At 46.1% G+C, this 20,920-nt stretch overlaps 1 protein-coding gene across 1 annotated transcript in view; it reads left to right on the top strand.

The window, feature by feature from the left end:
- CACNA1B (calcium voltage-gated channel subunit alpha1 B) overlaps positions 1-20,920 on the top strand; it is a 443,201-nt gene that overhangs the window by 239,789 nt on the left and 182,492 nt on the right. The window contains exon 11 of the mRNA XM_073541186.1: positions 13,565-13,774. Within this exon, the coding sequence (XP_073397287.1) occupies positions 13,565-13,774 (210 nt within the window). The remainder of the gene's footprint in view (positions 1-13,564; positions 13,775-20,920) is intronic.

Here is a 20,920-nt window from a genome sequence, read left to right as displayed (position 1 = left end):
TGTAGACCCCGATGACACTGTTGGGTTTCCTGCTAGAATACGCCTAGCACGACACCCAACAGTGCCGTCAAGGACAACAGTCACTGCGGCACAATCTAGCAATACAATACTCAAAGCAGTCACTGTAGACCCCGATGACACTGTTGGGTTTCCTGCTAGAATACGCCTAGCACGAAACCCAACAGTGCCGTCAAGGACAACAGTCACTGCGGCACAATCTAGCAATACAATACTCAAAGCAGTCACTGTAGACACCGATGACACTGTTGGGTTTCCTGCTAGAATACGCCTAGCACGAAACCCAACAGTGCCGTCAAGGACAACAGTCACTGCGGCACAATACAGAGCAGGGAAATACTCACTAAACGCCTTTTTGGAGGATGCTGTGGCGCTGTCCCAGCCATCCATCAACGCTGCGGCCACCTCATTCCATAGCCGCCGGGTCACCACATTGTCCTTGTACAGCCGGTCACGGCTGTCCCACAACGGCGAACGCTCCTGGACCAGGCTGATGAGCTGCTCATTATCCAGGTAGACGTCTTCATCCCGTTGTGGAACCTAGACAAAACACATTCATTAGAATAATCAAATTTAAATTGAATAAAAAGTTACAAAAAAAGAAACAAAAAAATGAGTAAAAATAGAAGATAAAAAATAAAGAACATTACAAATCATTTGATACTTACATTCCGTATCACCACCGGGACTTGGCTTCGCTGCTCCTGCTCTTCGCCCTCACTAGTGCCGTCCGCAGATGATGATGACGATGTCTTAAGAAAGTTGAAAAAAACGTAAGAGATTTGGAGAAGCAGCAGATATACTTACCAGATGCACGAAAATAATCACCTCACGGTCTGCTTGCGCCAATTCCTGCCGCGATGGGGAATACTCTGATTCTGAAGACATACTGCATGTAAAAATAATAAAAATCATTAGTACATACATAATTTAAAAGGACAGGCATATAATGTAATATACTCACATTCTTCGCTGATATAATGGGTTCTTGGTTGACTGTCTGCTCTTCAATCTCTCAGTGTAGTAGTGGCAGAGTTTTGGCAGGCACCTCCTTTATATAGACTTTTTTTTTTTGACTTTAGAAGATTCTAACTAGGATAAAAAGTGGACACCACCCAAAAAACGCAGCGCTAAAAAAATCGCATACCTGCGCATGCCAGTGCGCACGTATGCGCATCCATAGGCTATAATGGCCATTTTTAGCGCAAAACATGCGCATACGTGCGCATGCGCTTTTTTCCAGGGCCAAAAAATGCAACATGCAGCGTCTGGAAAATACCAACGCACACCCCAAAAAAACGCAGCGCATGAAAATCGCATACATGCGCTTACAAGCGCGCATGTATGCGCACCCATGTTAAATATAGGGGAAAAATCGCATGCGCACGTATGCGTTTTTTTCCAGCGCTAAAAAACGCAAATGTGAAACCAGCCTTAAAGGGGCTCTCCTCAATGTATGCTAAGTCTAGCATAACTGTCACGTGCCCCGTCCTGTGTGACACGGCCAGCAGGCCGGTAACTAATACAACAAGACACAGGGGACAGGGAAACATTTACACCAGTGATGGCCCTGCAACAGGGAACGGGGGGATGTGGCGACCTCCTGCACTCCCCTGAGTAATTGTCTCTAACACTCCTAACGTTCCCTATACAGGCTCCTCACCTGTCGCCGATCAGGATACCTGTCACCCTAGCACACCCTACACCTATTCCTTACTAGGGAGCTGGGTGGTGCAGGCACTGGCCCCACCGCTGTACTAACACCAACATGAGGAAAAGTGACAAAGAGGGAAACACTTAGCTTTGCTCTGATGCACTTGCTCCAGGCATCAGAGTCCAACACCTGAGTGCATCTTCCTCCCAACGTGTCCAACACCTGGGTGCAGCTGTCCAGCAATGGAGTCCAGCACCTGCAGCTGTCCAGCAACAGAGTCCAGCACCTGAGTGCAGCTGTCTAGCAACGGAGTCCAGCACCTGAGTGCAGCTGTCCAGCAACGGAGTCCAGCACCTGAGTACAGCTTCAGCAAAAGAGTCCAGCAACTGAGTGCAGTTCTACACCATAGCTGCCACTCCACCAAGCTTTGCAAGAAATCTTCACTGACACCATAGCTGCCACTCCACCATGCTATACACAAACTCCTCGCTGACACCATAGCTGCCACTCCACCATGCTTTACACGAACTTCTCGCTGACACCATAGCTGCCACTCCAGGACTCTGACTGAGTTGTCCTGGACTCTCCTCAGCTCCTTCCTTCACCCAGCATGGTTGGAAAAGCCAAACAATATCACCCACGTCAGTCAGCACAACTGACACACCTTTATTAAGTAAACACACCTGTTAGTGATTCCCGTGCAATTACACTAACCACCACCGGGGGAAAACTATCTCTAAAAACACCAGTGCAATGACCATACTGGCCACCGGGGACAAACCCAACTCCGAGCACACAGCTGAAGGAAAAAAAAAGGTTACTTTGTGCTTTATATCAGTCATGATCCAGCATGGATCATGACAATAACCTGCCAAGGATGTAAAATGGATAGGACCAGGTTACAGTGGAGTAGAAACTGCTGCAAGCAATCCAAGTCTTTTGCATTTCACACAAGCTCCCGGCTGAAGCTTTGAGAACCTTGAGATTCATTTAGTCTCCGAATATTTATGTCCATACACAACATAATCATTGTGATTCCCAAGGTAGGGACTGTAATAGCATGGACAATGCAGCTTTGTGGAGTGAGTGTTCTCCCTTCCGATAGTACAAGTAAGAAAAAACCCTGCATCTTAAAGGAAGGTTTAATATTTACTCTACACCACTGGATCTTCAAAAAAATAGATTATCTGACAAACTAGTGCCCGCGAGCCACATATTAGCCCTGGGCTGGCACAGGGAACCGTGTTTAATTAAGACAGTGCCACCTGCTGCCCACTGCAGGAAAAACATTACAACAATAATTCAGAAACAAAATGATCTAGTAAATGATCATCTAAGTGAGCGTTATACAGACTAATGCTGGCTTATTTACAGCAGATTGAAAGATACAGTATAAGTGGCATAAACACAAGATAATTTCATCCATGAGCTATCAAATGATAATCGTAAGACATTCAGATGTCTTCCCCAAAGCTTTGCGTGAACGGGCATGTTCAGGAGTGTGCAGTATAATAATGAGGGTAACTCAGGGTCAATGCAGGATACGTTATGTAATGTATGTACACAGTGACTGCACCAGCAGAATAGTGAGTGCAGCTCTGGGGTATAATACATGATGTAACTCAGGATCAGTAATGTAATCTATGTACACAGTGACTGCACCAGCAGAATAGTGAGTGCAGCTCTGGGGTATAATACAGGATGTAACTCAGGATCAGTACAGGATAAGTAATGTATGTTCACAGTGACTGCACCAGCAGATTAGTGAGTGCAGCTCTGGGGTATAATACAGGATGTAACTCAAGATTAGTAAAAAGCTCCGGCAAGTGTCCAGGGCTGCAGAGCGGCGTTGGAAGAAAACAAATTCGCAAGACGACTTCACTGCATTCAAACAGGCAACATTCGCTTTCAAATCTGCCCTCACCTCTGCTAAACAGGCCTACTTCACAACCCTCATATCTTCCTTATCCTACAATCCCAAACAGTTATTCAAAACTTTCAACTCCCTCCACCGCCCACCACTGCCCCCTCCAACCTCCCTCATTTCTGTTGAGGACTTTGCCACACACTTCAAAAATAAGATCGACCAAACAAGGCAAGTCTTCATTGTTCAACCACCACAACCCCTTTGTAAACCAGACCAATGCCCAAACCCCATAACCTCCCTCTCCAACATCACTGAAAGGGAGCTTAATCGCCTCTTTTCCAAATCACACCTCACAACCTGTGCACTTGACCCCATCCCATCCCACCTCCTTCCCAACCTCACCACCACACTTATCCCATCCCTAACCCACCTCTTCAACCTATTGCTAACGTCCGGTACCTTCCCCTCTGCTTTTAAATATACCACAATCACGCCTATCCTTAAAAAGCCAACCCTCGACCCAACCACTATGTCCAGCTATCGCCCAATATCACTGCTCCCATTCGCTTCCAAACTCCTTGAGCTGCACGTCCACGCTGAATTTTACTCCCACCTCTCATCTAGCTTGACTTTGACAATCTACAATCTGGTTTCCACCCCCATCACTCCACTGAGACAGCCCTGACCAAAATTAGTAACGACCTACTTACATCCAAAGGAAACGGACAATACTCTATACTCCTGCTTCTAGACCTGTCCTCTGCATTTGACACAGTTGACCACTGCCTCCTACTACAGATCCTCTCCTCCTTGGGCATCAAAGACCTCACCCTATCCTGGATCTCCTCATACCTCATACCTCTCAAACCGCACATTCAGCGTCTCCCACTCCCACACTACCTCCTCATTCCACCCTCTCTCTGTTGGAGCCCCCCAAGGCTCTGTTCTAGGACCCCTACTCTTCTCAATTTATACCCTTGGCCTGGGTCATCTCATAAAGTCCCATGGATTTCAGTACCACCTTTATGCTGATGACACTCAGATCTACCTCTCTGGCCCAGACGTCACCTCTCTGCTGTCCAGAATCCCGGCATGTCTATTAGCCATATCCTCCTTCTTCTCATCTCACTTCCTCAAGCTCAATGTGGACAAATCTGAACTCATCATCTTTCCTCCATCACACAGATCTTCCTTGCCTATCTATCACAATTAATGACATCACGCTTTCCCCAGTACCGGAAGTCCGCTGCCTCGAAGTAACCCTTGATTCTGCCCTGTCCTTCTAACCACACATCCAAGCTCTTTCTACATCCTGTTGCCTCCAGCTCAAAATATTTCCAGAATCCGTTCTTTCCTCAACCCTCAATCTACTAAAATGCTTGTGCGCGCCCTCATCATCTCCCGCCTCGACTACTGCAACATCCTTTTCTGTGGTCTCCCTGCTAACGCTAACACCCTTGCACCTCTCCAGTCCATCCTTAGCTCTGCTGCCTGACTAATCCATCTCTCTCCTCGCTACTCCTCCCCTTCTCCCCTCTGCAAATCTCTTCACTGGCTTCCATTCCCTCAGCGTATCCAGTTCAAATTACTAATACTGACCTACAAGACCATCTATAACCTGTCTCCCCCATATGTCTCTGAACTAATCTCCCGATACCTTCCCTAACGTAATCTCCGATCCTCCCAAGACCTCCTTCTCTCCTCCACACTTATTCGCTCCTCACCCAACCGCCTCCAAGACTTCTCCCGAATAGCCCCCATCCTCTGAAATTCTTTGCCCCAACATGTCCAACTATCAACCACATTTGGATCCTTCAGACGGAACCTGAAAACCCACCTCTTCAAGAAAGCCTACAGCCTGCAATGACCCCACTACCTCCTCACCACTACTGGAGATATCACCTCAAACAACACCGGAACTGATGCAACCCCCCAACCTACTGTCTCCTTCCCCACCATCCTGTAGAATGTAAGCCTGAAAGGGCAGGGTCCTCTCTCCTCTGTATCAATCTGTCATTGTAAGTTTGTTTACTGTAAGTGATATCTGTAATTTGTATGTAACCCCTTATGTACAGCACCATGGAATCAATGGTGCTATATAAATAAATAATAATAATTAGTACAGGATCAGTAATGTAATGCATGTACACAGTGACTGCACCAGCAGAATAGTGAGTGCTGCTCTGGAGTATAATACAGGATGTAACTCAGGATTAGTACAGGATCAGTAATGTAATGTATGTACACAGTGACTGCACCAGCAGAATAGTGAGTGCAGCTCTGGAGTATAATACAGGATGTAACTCAGGATTAGTACAGGATCAGTAATGTAATGTATGGACACAGTGACTGCACCAGCAGAATAGTGAGTGCAGCTCTGGGTATAATACAGGATGTAACTCAGGATCAGTACAGGATAAGTAATGAATGTACACAGTGACTACAGCAGCAGAATAGTGAGTGCAGCTCTGGGGTATAATACAGGATGTAACTCAGGATCAGTACAGGATCAGTAATGTAATGTATGTACAGTCATGGCCAAAAGTTTAGAGAATGACACAAATATTATATTTTCACATGATCTGCTGCCCTCTGGTTATTATGTGTGTTTGTCAGATGTTTTTATCACATACAGAAATATAATTGCAATCATATTATGAGTAACAAAAGGTTATATTGACAGTTAAAATGAGTTAATGCAGCAAGTCAATATTTGCAGTGTTGACCCTTCTTCTTCAGGACCTCAGCAATTCTCCCTGGCATGCTCTCAAGCAACTTCTGGATCAAATCCTGACTGATAGCAGTCCATTCTTGCAAAATCAATGCTTTTATTTTGTCTGAATTTGAAGGTTTTTGTTTGTCCACCCGTCTCTTGATGATTGACCACAAGTTCTCAATGGGATTAAGATCTGGGGAGTTTCCAGGCCATGGTTCCAAAATCTCTATGTTTTGTTCCCTGAGCCATTTAGTTATCACCTTTGCTTTATGGCAAGGTGCTCCATCATGTTGAAAAAGTCATTGTTGATTGCCAAACTGCTCTTGGACGGTTGAGAGAAGTTGCTCTTGGAGGACATTCTGGTACCATACTTTATTCATGGCTGTGTTTTTAGGCAAGACTGAGAGAGAGCCCATTCCCTTGGCTGAGAAGCAACCCCAGACATGAATGGTTTCAGGATGCTTGACAGTTGGCATGAGACAAGACTGGTGGTAGCGCTCACCTGGTCTTCTCTGAATAAGCCGTTTTCCAGATGTCCCAAACAATCGAAAAGGGGATTCATCAGAGAAAATGACTTTACCCCAGTCCTCAGCAGTCCACTCCCTGTACCTCTTGCAGAATATCAGTCTGTCCATGATGTTTTTTCTGGAGAGAAGTGGCTTCTTTGCTGCCCTCCTTGAGACCAGGCCTTGCTCCAACAGTCTCCGCCTCACAGTGCGTGCAGATGCACTCACACCTGCCTGCTGCCATTCCTGAGCAAGCTCTGCACTGCTGGTAGCCCGATCCCGCAGCTGAAACACTTTTAAGAGACGGTCCTGGCGCTTGCTGGTCTTTCTTGGGCGCCCTGGAGCCTTTTTTGGCAACAAGGGAACCTCTCTCCTTGAAGTTCTTGATGATGCGATAGATTGTTGACTGAGGTGCAATCTTTCTAGCTGCGATACTCTTCCCTGTTAGGCCATTTTTGTGCAGTGCAATGATGACTGCACGTGTTTCTTTAGAGATAACCATGGTTAACAGAAGAGAAACAATGATGCCAAGCACCAGCCTCCTTTTAAAGTGTCCAGTGGTGTCATTCTTACTTAATCATGACAGATTGATCTCCAGCCCTGTCCTCATCAACACCCACACTTGTGTTAATGGAGAAATCACTGAAACGATGTTAGCTGGTCCTTTTAAGGCAGGGCTGCAATGATGTTGAAATGTGTTTTGGGGGATAAAGTTAATTTTCTAGGCAAATATTGACTTTGCAAGTAATTGCTGTTAAGCTGATCACTCTTTATAACATTCTGGAGTATATGCAAATTGCCATTAGAAAAAATGAAGCAGTAGACTTTGTAAAAATTAATATTTGTGTCATTCTCTAAACTTTTGGCCATGACTGTACACAGTGACTGCACCAGCAGAATAGAAAGTGCAGCTCTGGAGTATAATACAGGATGTAACTCAGGATAATACACTCCTGATAGTCCTCCATATATTAAAATACACTCATCAGTCCTCCATATACAGTAGTATAATACACTCCTCATAGTGCTCCATGTAGTATAATGCACCCCATAGTCCTCCATGTGGTACAATTCATGTCACATAGTATAATGCACCCCATAGTTCTTCATATAGCATAATGTATTCCCCATAGTCCTCAATACAGTATAATGCAGCCCCCATATAGTATAATGCAGCCACTCCACAAATTATAATAAAGCCACCTCACAAAGAATAATACAGCCACCCCACAGAATATAATGTGGTCCCCACAGAGTATAATGCAGCCCCGCCATACAATGTAATGTTGCCCCCCATGTAATATAATACAGTCCCCCTCATATAGTATAATGCAGCACCTCCATAGAATATAAGGCAGCCCCCCACAGAATATTATGTAGCCCCCTCATAAGGTATAATGAAGCCACCCCTTACATTATAATGTAGTCCCAAATAGAATATAATGCAGCCCCCATAGAATACAATGTAGCCCCCTCATATAGTATAATGAAGCCACCCCTTACATTATAATGTAGCCCCAAATAGAATATAATGCAGCCCCCATAGAATACAATGTAGCCCCCTCATATAGTATAATGTAGCCCACTCAGAGAGTATAATGAAGCCACCCCTTACATTATAATGTAGCCCCAATAGAATATAATGCAGCTCCCATAGAATACAATGTAGCCCCCTCATAGAGTATGTTGGAACCCCCCCTCAGAATATAATACAGCCCCCATATAATGTAGCTCCCCCCCAGAGAATATAGTTCAGCCCCACAATCCAGTACTGATATATTTAAAAAGAAAAACACAATCCTCACCTCCTCCTCGTTCCCCCCTCTGCTCTCAGCTCGGCTCCGGTCTCAGCGGCTGCACTGCCTGGCACACAGTGGGTGCGGCACATCACTGGCTGGGGGCCCCTGGGGAAGCGGGGACCCTAGGCAGCTGCCTAGTCTGCTTGTCGCTAGTGCCATCCCTGTGTATGTACACAGAGACTGCACCAGCAGAATAGTGAGTACAGCTCTGGAGTATAATACAGGATGTAACTCAGGATCAGTACAGGATCCGTAATGTAATGTATGTACACAGTGACGGCACCAGCAGAATAGTGAGTGCAGCTCTGGAGTATAATACACAATGTATCTCAGGATCAGTACCGTGCGGCCCCCCAAAGAAATTCCACCCCACACCATTACTGACCCACTGCCAAACCGGTCATGCTGAAGGATGTTGCAGGCAGCAGATCACTCTCCACGGTGTCTCCAGACTCAGTTGCGTCTGTCACATGTGCTCAGTGTGAACCTGCTTTCATCTGTGAAGAGCACAGGGTGCCAGTGGTGAATTTGCCAATCCTGGTGTTCTGTGGCAAATGCCAAGCATCCTGCACAGTGTTGGGCTGTGAGCACAACCCACATCTGTGGACGTCGGGCACTCAGACCATCCTCATGGATTCGGTTTCTAACCATTTGTGCAGACACATGCACATTTGTGGCCTGCTGGTGGTCATTTTGCAGGACTCTGGCAGTGCTTCTCCTGTTCCTCCTTGCACAAAGGCTGAGGTAGCGGTCCTGCTGCTAGGTTGTTGCCCTCCTACGGCCCCCTTCACATCTCCTGGTGTACTGGCCTGTCTCCAGGTAGCGCCTCCAGCCTCTGGACACTACGCTGACAGACACAGCAAACCTTCTTGCCACAGCTCGCATTGATGTGCCATCCTGGATGAGCTGCACTGCCTGAGCCACTTGTGTGGGTTGTAGAGTCCGTCTCATGCTACCACGAGTGTGAAAGCACAACCAACATTCAAAAGTGACCAAAACATCAGCCAGAAAGCATTGGTACTGAGATGTGGTCTGTGGTCCCCACCTGCAGAACCACTCCTTTATTGAGCGTGTCTTGATAATTGCGAATAATTTCCATCTGTTGTCTATTCCATTTGCACAACAGCATGTGAAATTGATTGTCAATTAGTGTTGCTTCCTAAGTGGACAGTTTGATTTCACAGAAGTTTGATTTACTTGGAGTTATATTCTGTTGTTTAAGTGTTCCCTTTATTTTTTTGAGCAGTGTATATATATATATACAGTATATATATATATATATATATATATAGCCACACACACATACATGAATATATTACATAGTCTCCTTTATTATGTATATTGCTGTCCCTTATACAGTGCCCTCTCTTGCTATGTACAGCACTGGCCCTTACATTTTGGATTATATAGAGCCCTGTTTTTTATTACATACCGTCCTGTCTTGTTAGCTGTATAATGCAATGCTGGCTAATGGAGCATGGGAAAGCTTCTTTTCTAATGGAGGAGTTGATGGACTGGTAGTCTGGTCACCGGCTCCTCCATCAGCAGTCATTTTATATCTAACAAGAAAGGGGACTGTGTAATAAAAGAGGGTGCTGTGAATAACAAAAATAACAAGAATACACTATGTAAGAGACAGCACTGTACATAACAGCAGAGGAAGCTATATAATAAGGGACAGCATCCTTTATAACTTGAGAGGATGGTACGTAATAAGGGACAGTGTTATACATAACAAAAGAGGAAACTATGTAACTAAGGATGGTGTTATACATAATAAGTGAGTACACTATATACTAAGGGACTGTGCTATACAAAAATGAGGACACTATATACTAAGGAACTGTGCTATACATAAAAAGTGACCACTATATACTGAGGGATGGCGCTATACATAATAAGCAAGTACACTATATACTAAGGGACTGTGCTATTCATAAGTGAGTTGACTATATACTAAGGGACTGTGTTAAACATGATAAGTGATAATATCTTCCTCCACCTCTCCCTGTTCCTAAATCCATTAGAAATCCCCTTCCTCCCTTCCCAATCCCCTACACCCCTCATTGTCCTCCTCCCCATATACCATTGTCCTCTCCCCTACCCCCATCATTGCCTTCTCCCCCAGCACCCCCATTATTGCCCTTTCCACCACAACCATCATTGCCCTTTCCACCACCTCCATCATTGTCCTTTCCACCACCTCCATCATTGTCCTTTCCACCACCTCCATCATTGCCCATTCCACCACCTTCATTGCTTTCTCCCCCACCACCCCATCATTGTCCTTCCCACCACCTCCATCATTGCCCTCTCCCACCACCCCTATCATTACCTTCTTCCCCACCACCTCCATCATTGCCTCCTTCCCCACCACCCCATCATTGTCCTTTCCACTGCCACCATCATTGCCTTCTCCCCCACCACCTCCATCATTTCCTCCCCCCCACCATTGCCCTTTCCACCACTACCATCATTGTCTTTTCCCCCCATCACCCACATCATTTCCCTCTTCTCCACCAAAACACAGAATCATTCACCTCTCTGCTCATTCCCCCCGCAGCGCTACACACACACACCACACAGCACCTCTCACCTTTCCGCATGCTTTCCTACATCATCACCGTCAGCTTCCTCTCACTGGTACAGCCGCGGCGCTGAATGATGTCATCTTGCTGCAGCTGATTGCTGTGTGACACAGGAAGCGCACGCAGGAAGCAGGACGGATTGCTGCAGCTCTGTTGCCATTTTCTCTTGTAGGCAGTGGAGCTGCAGGAATCTCTCCCTGCCCGCCGCAAATGAGGGAAATCTGGCCAGGGGCCCCTCGGAGCCTCGGAGCCGGATAAACAGGCCATATTGCCCTCATTATTAGCCGCCCTGCAGGGGCCCCCTGGAGTTTCTGGGCCCCGGTGCAGTTGCATCGGCTGCACATGCGGTATGTCCACCCCTGATTGAAACTGTTACAAAAAAAGTTGCTTACCATATAAGGCCGCGATCACACACAGCGTAATACGGCCGAGTCTCGCAGGGTAAAACCAAGCTTTGGCGCCGGCACTCCGGAGCGGAGCGTGCAGCTGCACAGCAATACATGGAGCTGCACGCTCCGCTCCGTAGTCCGGTGCCAGAGCTTGGTTTTAACCTGCGAGACTCGGCCGTATCTCGCTGTAGTGTGACTCCGGCCTAACAGTGCTTTACTGCATCTATTACTGTGTATAGAAATTGTTCATAGCACATAGAATAATTGTTCCTTGACAATATTGGATTTATTGCACCTTGATGTCTTGCAAAAAAAAAAGAACTTGCACTGTAGAGTCAAAGAGGAATTGTTTTCTTTTAAAGTGTTTTTGACCCTTGCTGGATTGTTCAGAGCTTTTTTTTTTTTTTTAAAAAAAACAAAAACCTCTAGAAATAGAGTTCTCTGTACAGAGCGGTATTGTCCAGGGTCGACGCTTCACAGGCTGCGCTGGATGAGTCATATCTAAAATTTGAGCAAGGCTACGTTCCCAGTCCTCTTTTGCTGTAACCTCAATGTGTACGTGAGTTTCTGCTTCAGTGGCCAATCTTATAAATAATAAATTCTGGACAAGCAATGTATAATTAAGGTTGGAAACGTCTCCCTGGATTTAAGGACATCTCTGAACACCTTCGATTGGGTCTGTGGTTAACATCATTACCAAAAATCCTTCAAGCCAATTACTGACTGATTGTGGATTATGTAGCCAGTGCTAATGTGATAAGAGGAGGCATTTCCATTATAAAGTCTTTCTAGATGTAACCGATCCGTTCACACTATGAGATACATAACTTCCTACCGAGACATCTGGGCTTTGCACCAGTGGTTTTATAATGTATTTAAAGTCTTATTATGATCATTGCTTTAGCTATCCTATATCAAAATGGGCACAAGCCTAAGAGCATGCAGCTTAAAGGGGTTGTTCAGAATTAGAAAAACATTGTGGCTTGCTGCTCTGTATTGCAGCATTGCTTCATTGAAATGAATGGCTCTAAGCTGCAATACCATACACAACCTGTAGACAGGTGTGGGAGTGTTTATAGACGAATTCAGTCATATCTTCCTGGTTACGAACAACCCCTTTAAGGCCGAAGCAACTCTACTGTATAACATGGCCAAGTACTATGCGATAAAACATCACATAGCACTTAGCCTGGTGTTACACCATGGGGCAGCTCAGATCTGCGATTATTTTCTCATGCCGATTCAGCATGCGAGCACAATGGCAGCGACTCTCTGCTCACCTGCACCCACAGAAGTCCATGGGTGCGAGTGACTGCACTCTGATGTCATCAGTGAAGTCGATATGCGCTGAGACAGGTCATGTGCTGCAATGCTCTCATGCGATAAGATCAGAACAATGAGCACTGACACTCGAGGAGGTGAGGGTCATGAGCATATCGCATCGGATGCTTTTCCTTAGGTCGGGATCACACATTCGAGAAACAGGGCCGAGTCTCGCATGTTAATACCCGGCACTGCCGCCGGCACTCGGGAGCAGAACGCGCGATTCCATGCATTGCTATGCAGTCGCACGCTCTGATGCGAGTGCCAGCGGCAGTGCCGGGTATTAACATGCGAGACTCGGCCGTGTTTCTCGCATGTGTGATCCCGGCCTTAGTGTGACCCCGGTCTTACACTGATGGCAGCCTGGAGTGGAGACTATCTGATGTTTTCTAAAAATATCGCTTTCAGGTCCAGATAATTTTGCAACATTGTATCAGTCCAAGAAAAAATATTTTGATCTGGTTATCTAGAAAGAATACAATTGTAACAAATAGTCAGCTGTGAAAAGTATTAGATATAAATACGTTTTCTGCCTCCAGAATCTTTCCGTTCACTCATAGCTAGCAAAATCCTTGAAAATGACAAGTACCGGAGAAAAGAAAAAAATAAAGGAATCCTCCTTGCGATACCGGTAGACAGGGTATGCCAAGGGAAGGGTCTGAGGAGTCCAATCCTAATGATGTTTTGAATTTGCCTTTCTACAGGTTCTCCATTTGCCCGTTCCAGCTTGAAAAGTGGAAAAAACGAGAGCTCATCTTACCTACGACGCAAGGAGAAGATGTTCCGTTTCTTTATCCGCCGCATGGTGAAAGCGCAGAGCTTCTATTGGTTTGTTCTCTGCGTGGTGGCGTTGAACACTCTTTGCGTTGCCATCGTACACTATAACCAGCCTGCCTGGCTCACCAAAGCCCTATGTAAGTACCCAACGTGTGTCCCACAATGCTTTTGGATCAGTTTGGAAAATACGTGCATTAAAAGATAAAACTCACAAACCCAGGGCAGTCATGCCTCCCTCCGTCCATCTGAATAATATCATTTTAAAGAGAAAATAAATCTTTATTTTTTGCAATCTTGTAGAAAATGTCTTTTTGGCCAACACACCTGAAAATATTAGTTCATCATTGAAGAGTATTCAGATTTGTGCAATCATGTTTTTTCTGCGGCTCCAACTGATCCAAAATGAAAAGTGAAGCAACGTTGTAAGTGGTCGTCATCAGGGCTGCCACTAGGAATTTCGGGGCCCCATACTGACAAAATTTTTGGGGGCCCCCTTGAGACTCCACCCAGGCTCCACCCCAGCCCCACCTCCACCCCTTGAACTGTCCACAGTCCCGCTCTCTTGGAAAAACTCCACTTCTCACCAATCAAACATTAACAGTTCCCATCATCAGATTACACACATAGCCAGCAGCTCTTGTTCTGGCCAAAAGATTTTTAAAGCTGCCACCACGACAAGGTAGACTCTTTTGGCCGAGCCCTACTCTACTCTATCCTATTAATCATTTGTTAAAATATCCAATACAATTTAGGTATATTTTTATTTATTTTTCAATTTTTCAAATGACCTATAATATCACATACAAGGAACAAATACCATCGCACCATGTCCAGACACCATATTACCACCACATAGTGGCCTATAATACACATACAAGGGACAAATACCGCCACACCATGACCAGACCACATATTACCACCACAGTGACCCAATAATATCACATACAAGGGACAAATACCACCACACCATGTCCAGACAACATATTACCACCACATGGTGACCGAATAATAGCACATACAAGGGACAAATACCACCAAACCATGACCAGACCACATATTACCACCACACAGTGACCGAATAATAGCACATACAAGGAATAAATACCGCCACACCATTGCCGAACAACATATTACCACCACATAAAGACTAAATACTACAATACTGATCATTAATAAAAAAACCACAATGCTAATATCACCATAAGTGCCATTATACACAGGAGATCTGTACTTTGTATGCAGTGTCAGTGTACATTTTAATGCAGTGATCACTGGAGAGATTGTACACAGGACCACTGTATATACTCTACAGTGTATAGTGTCAGTGTACAGATAATGCACTGACTCACCAGTGATGTCTCTAGGTGAAGTCCTTCATTTTTGCTTTTCATCTATCATCCAGCACAGACCGCCATCACTTCTTCCAGCCAGGGTTCGTCTCTGCAGGAAATAACACAGTTATCTAGAGCACAGCTTGCAGAACACATTACTTAATTTTTTCCCAAATTCTAAACTACACCAGAGGAAGAAAAAAAGGCGACATAGTGTCGCTCTGCACAGTAACAGGACCGCTTCCCCCATTTAAAACAGTATCCTCTAAAAGTAAAAAAAAGACATCACTGCAGTAATAATATCCCTTAATTAGCCCCTATGGTAATAATATCCCCCATCCAGGCCCCCGTGTGTCTCATTCCTGACTCCAGCCATATGTTCTCCCATCCTGACCTCATGATTATTCATTCTACCCCCATGTGATGTCCCATCCTGCCCCATATGATCTCCCTATCCTGTCCCATGATTCTGGCCCATCTGTCTCCATCTTTTCCATCTTGCCCCATGATCCTGCCCCGTGTCTCCCATCCTGCCCCTTGTCTCCCATTCTGCCCCTTGTCTCCAATTCTGCCCCTGTGTGTCTCCATTCTGCCCCTGTGTCTCCATTCTGCCCCCATGTCTCCACTCTGCCCCTGTGCGTCTTTATTCTGCCCCATGCCTCCAATCTGCCCCTGTGTGTCTCTAATCTGCCCCTTATCTCCCATTCTGCCCCTGTGTGTCTCTATTCTGCCCCGTGTCTCCATTTTGCCCCTGTATGTCTCCATTCTGCCTCCATGTCTGCATTCTGCCCCCTTGTCTCCATTCTGCCCCCATCTCCAATCCTGCCCCCGTGTTTCCATTCTGCCCCGTGTTTCCATTCTGCCCCGTGTCTCCATTCTGCCCCGTGTGTCTCCAATACTGTCCCCGTGTGTCTCCAATACTGTCCCCGTGTCTCCAATCTGCCGCTTATCTAAAATCTGCCCCTCTGTGTCTTCAGTCCAGCCCCTGTGTCTCCAATCTGTCCCTTGTCTCCATTCTGCCTCATGTCTCCATTCCTGCCCTCATGTCTCCATTCTGCCCTCGTGTCGCCAATCTGCCCCTGTGTACCTCCAATCTGCCCCCGAGTCTCCATTCTACCCCTGTGTATCTCCATCTCCAATCTGCCTCTGTGTGTCTCCCATCCTGCCCCTGAGTCTCCATTCTGCCCCTGTGTGTCTCCATTCTGCCCTGGCAGGATGGAGCCACATGGTCCATGTGTCTCCATCCTGCCGGGGAAACATATTGCTACTTTCATTAATAAAATAAAATAAAAACTTTCTTCTTACCTGGCCGTGCTCCTGCAGTGAATATGCAGCTGCTGCTGTGTGAGCTGAAGGTCCTGTGGTGACGTCATCGTCATGTGATCAGGGGGTGAAGCTGACAAATGGTAAAGGCCTGTGAAAATGATGAAATCACCACAGGTCCTTCAGCTCTTCCACTTCTGTAGCTCTGATGTCGGCCGCTGTGGCAGCTCTGTTGATGTGTGCGCCGCAGCGCGCAGCACTTGGGGCCCGATGACTAGAAGCACAGGAGCAGGGCCCCTGACCTGCGGGCCCCCTTCTGTACTGCTGTTCACCGGGCCCCATACAACAATAAGGGCAGTAATGCCCTGATGGCGGCCCTGGTCATCATTAAAAATCTTCTGTCTTGTGTAGACAGTGGCCAGCAAGCCCTTTTTTGTAGCCTCAGCCTGCACTCACGTGTTATTTCCTTTCACTTGAACTCACTGCTGTCTGTCGATCAGCAAGAAGCTGCTAATGCAAAACTTTATTCAGCCTACACACTGGATTTTTTTTTGCAGTCTGAAGCTATGTAAGCTAAAAAAAAAAAACTTTTGGAGATTTTTAGCCAAGACTATAACCAAAATTGCATGATTTTTTAAGTTTTGGTTCATTGAGGCAGAATGAAATGATTTCAAAGTGCTTTGCAGAGGACCTGGCACATGTATAAAAAATTGAAGTAAATACCTTGTAAAAATACCTGAGCTGCCATGGACTCTGCCACTTAATTCCGTTTTGCGCTGTGTCGCTCCATTGCAGAGATATTTATATTTGCTTCTTCTGGAGCACAGTATGTGAAATCTCTACTTGAAGTCCAACTGGATGATTCTTTACAGTCTTCTCTGGGGTGTCTGCTTTCACCTATCCCTCAATGTTCACAGCGCGATTGGCAGCTTCTAGGAGGGAGGGCTGAAAGCACCCGCCCCAGAGAAAGCTCTGAGGAAATGTCCCAGTGGAACTGCAAAGCAGAGATTTCACATACTGCGCTTGAGTGAAAAAAAACCCCAAAACAAACTTGAATATCTCTGCAATGGAATGACATAGCTCAAAAACAAAAAGAGTTACAGATTCAGGGGAGCTCAGGGAGTATTGCAAATTAACAATTTTTTTCTTAAGAACTGACAAGTCCCTTTTAATACTGATAACAGCCTAATACAGACATAATCAGGGATTGTCTAGGCTTTGAAAATCATGACTACCTTCTATTCAAAACATCACCACACCTGCACATATATTTGCATTGTAATGTGAATAGGGAAAAGCTGTAAAGCCCCACACAACGTGAGAACAGGTGTAGTGCTGTTTTGAGCAGGAAAAAGAGTTTTGGTAGTTAAAAACATACTGCTTTATTTAATATATATACACACACACACACACACACATATATTCTGCTCAAAGAAATAAAGGGAACACAAACAGCCTGTTCCAAATGGAATAGTGTTCCCTTTATTTTTTTGAGCAGTATATATATATATATACAGTATATATATATATATATATATATATATATGTTAAACAATCTTGCTGACCCTCTGTCTGTCATTGAACAGGTGCTATGCAGTGTAAGCACGTAACATTTCTTAAGACACCTTATCACAGACCCCATCCGAACACAAGGTTGCTATTTATATCACCAATGACGTGTAACCTACTTTAGTTGGTATATTTAAAAGTATTGTTTGTATCAAGAAAAATGTAACAAGTCATATGTTCAATGCAGCAACAGGATTGAGCAGATGTGGAAATGGTGCACCTGTTAATTATAAATATATGTCAGCCACTGACGGGAGCAATATGTGCAGACCGGAGGAGGCTCCCAGCCCATCAGCTGCATTGTCATCTAATGTAATAGGTAGTGCCATCAACAATTCTCATATAAAGTGTAACTAGGAGATGGTAGAGCTGAGCAAATCCATTCTCTGGACTGGGCCAGTGGCAAATATCCTCCCACCTGACTGCACCCACGGCTCCTTTTTGATCGGCCAACCTGGTACAATGTTATTGTGGCAGTTTGACGCACAACATCACACCAAGCTGGTTTATCAAAACTGAAACTGGGAATGCCAGGTTAGGTAGGAGGAGGTCTGCAGGATTACCATTCAGTGGCCACAGCAGACTGATATGGCTGCTAGACCAGGATAATGTGAATTTATTTGATCATCTCTGAGAGATGACATCACGGCTTTTCAGATGGCGTGTAATGTGTAGATGACATCACAGATTCTCAGAGGGAGTGTAATGTGCAGATGACATCACGGATTCTCAGATGGAGTGTAATGTGTAGATGACATCATGGATTCTCAGATGGAGTGTAATGTGTAGATGACATTTTAAGGGGGTGGAATAGTACTATTTCCTTGCTCTGCCTCTTTTAGTAGTTCTTAATGTTTTTATAATAATTCAGTTGTACTGCTACATGTCGTCATGTATTACCACCCAGAACCAATGGTATTGCCACACTTTTATATGTGTTACCATTTCCTGTAAATATGTTGTGTGCCGTTGTATAATGCTATGTTTTAGATAGGGAAAGTGTAGTGCACCCTTGGGACCCTAGAGGGGGGGTACTTTAGTATATAGAGCTCTTAGGTTAGGGTTAAGTGTAGGAGGGGCTGCTGGGAGCTAAGGCTAGGTTAGTTCAGATGGGGCCAGGGTGCCCAAAGTGTCCGCATGGGCTATAGGCCCAGGATGGTTCGGCAGCCACGCCACGTTAAGCAGCAAAAGTCCAAGTTATCCGCGGCTATTGGACATCAGTACAGTGAGTCAGAACAGTAGAGAAGATGTGGCGACTCGTAGCCTGGGCGGACGCTCTTAGGGCTGGAGTCGAATGGAGTGAGGAACAGAAGGATGCTTCACAGGGAGCAGTACAGATGGGTCGATTGCTTTTCTAGAGGCATCTAAACCAGGTGGCGGATGATTTTGAGTCTGGGGCGCAACAGGCAGAAGGAATTGTCATCATTGCAAGGTTGGCCAGGAAGAAGCTGGGAAGCAGTCTAAGACGGTCCGGTCTGGGTGTGTGCCGTATAGAAGTGTCAGCAAACTAGGAAAAGCTGAGGAAGCAAGTAAAGACGGATGTGTTATCAATGATGTGCCAACTGTGGATATATTGCGTGAAGTTGTCAGTAAAGAAATCGTTCAAGTTACCATGGACTGTGTCTCAGTTATTGGGAGTCACCTCAGAGAGGGGTCATCACCGCTTGGGAAGTGCCCAGGTTGACCCGAACCTGGAGATGCAGATACACCGAATAGTGGATTGTACTTTTCTGTGAGGGAAGGCCTAGACACTGATGCCTTAGTATCTCTGGCCACGACTATAATCCTACCCAAACCTTACATTTGGCGTAGTTGGCAGGATGCGATTACCTCGCAATGCAGAGAACTCGCAAAGAAAAGGGTTAATGATGTTGTGTGTGCGACTGCAGTGCCCCTGGAAAATGACAAGGAAAAGGAGTAAGTGGTTGCTGTATCTAGAGGAAGGAAAGGAGAAGATTTTGTGAACATGGATGAAACACTGGATTTGACTGCTAAAGATTCTGTGACAACACCGGACTTGACTACCAAGTTGGAGTTGGCTTATTTTATGAGAAAGTCTGACACCATTACTGTGATCAAGATGGCGGCTGTGGAATTGGCGAGAGATGGTGATGAAGGAGACAACAACAAGAACTGCGTCCTTCATGGGCGTTGCAGCCGTCCCGTGGCGCCAAAGACTTTCTGTCATTATGCTCCAGTCCGCCCCTGGTGGGTGCGGATGAAAAGGAGAAAACCCCGCCCTCTTCCACTGACCAACAACAAATGGGTGAGGTTGTTGGAGGCGGACCCACCTAGAAATGAGTGGGGCCCAGAAGAGAGTTACGGTAATACTGTTACGGTTAGGGTACTAGAGAAAAACCCAGAAGTGGACCATCTGGGTCGTGGCTCCAGAGCCCCGATGGTGAGGGGACCAGGTGAAACCACCCCCTATACAGGGAGTGTTAGGGGCAGGCTCAGGGGAGATGGAACCACAATGGCTAGGAGGACACAAAGACCAACGGAAACACAGGAACGGAAGGACTGCAGCAGCCGCAGCAGACAGGCGCGGCTGAGACACAAACAGGCAAACAAGGCAGAGGTTCAGTACAAGCGGATACGGCAGAAACACAGGGCAAACAAGTGCGGTAGAGACACAGGGCGACAAGGTATGCAGAGACACAGGGCAAGGAGGTATGGCAGAGACACAGAGCGAAACAGGAACTGCTGAGACACAGGTGTCGGCAGATGGACAAGGCAGAGATGCAGAGACCTGAAGATCTAAGAGGATGCCAGTAAGGAAGCTAGCGCCACCGCATTAGATAACCAGGTGTCTTACCTGGGCAGGCAATGTGCAGAAATACCCGGTGGGTGCTGCCATGTTGGGGGCGGAGCCACCGTGTCAGAGCTCCCAGGGACCCTTGCGGTGGAAAGGATACCACCGCACATGCGCGAAGCATAGACGTGCCGAGAACCCAGGTGGATAGTAGCGGGGACGCGCCGGGGAGCGGGGACGTGCTGGTGAGTACCAGCGGTGGCCATAACACAGAGCCTTCCCCGGCGGAGTCTGGACATTTGCTATGTTCGGCGCCGTCACAGTGGGACATGGAGACTTCTCGCCAGGAGCCGGAACCAAGTTGCTGG

Source organism: Dendrobates tinctorius, unplaced genomic scaffold (genome assembly GCF_039654945.1).
Source record: "Dendrobates tinctorius isolate UK_male_01 unplaced genomic scaffold, ASM3965494v1 ptg000120l, whole genome shotgun sequence".
Lineage (NCBI taxonomy): Eukaryota > Metazoa > Chordata > Amphibia > Anura > Dendrobatidae > Dendrobates > Dendrobates tinctorius.
This window is presented reverse-complemented; position numbering and strand designations above follow the sequence as displayed.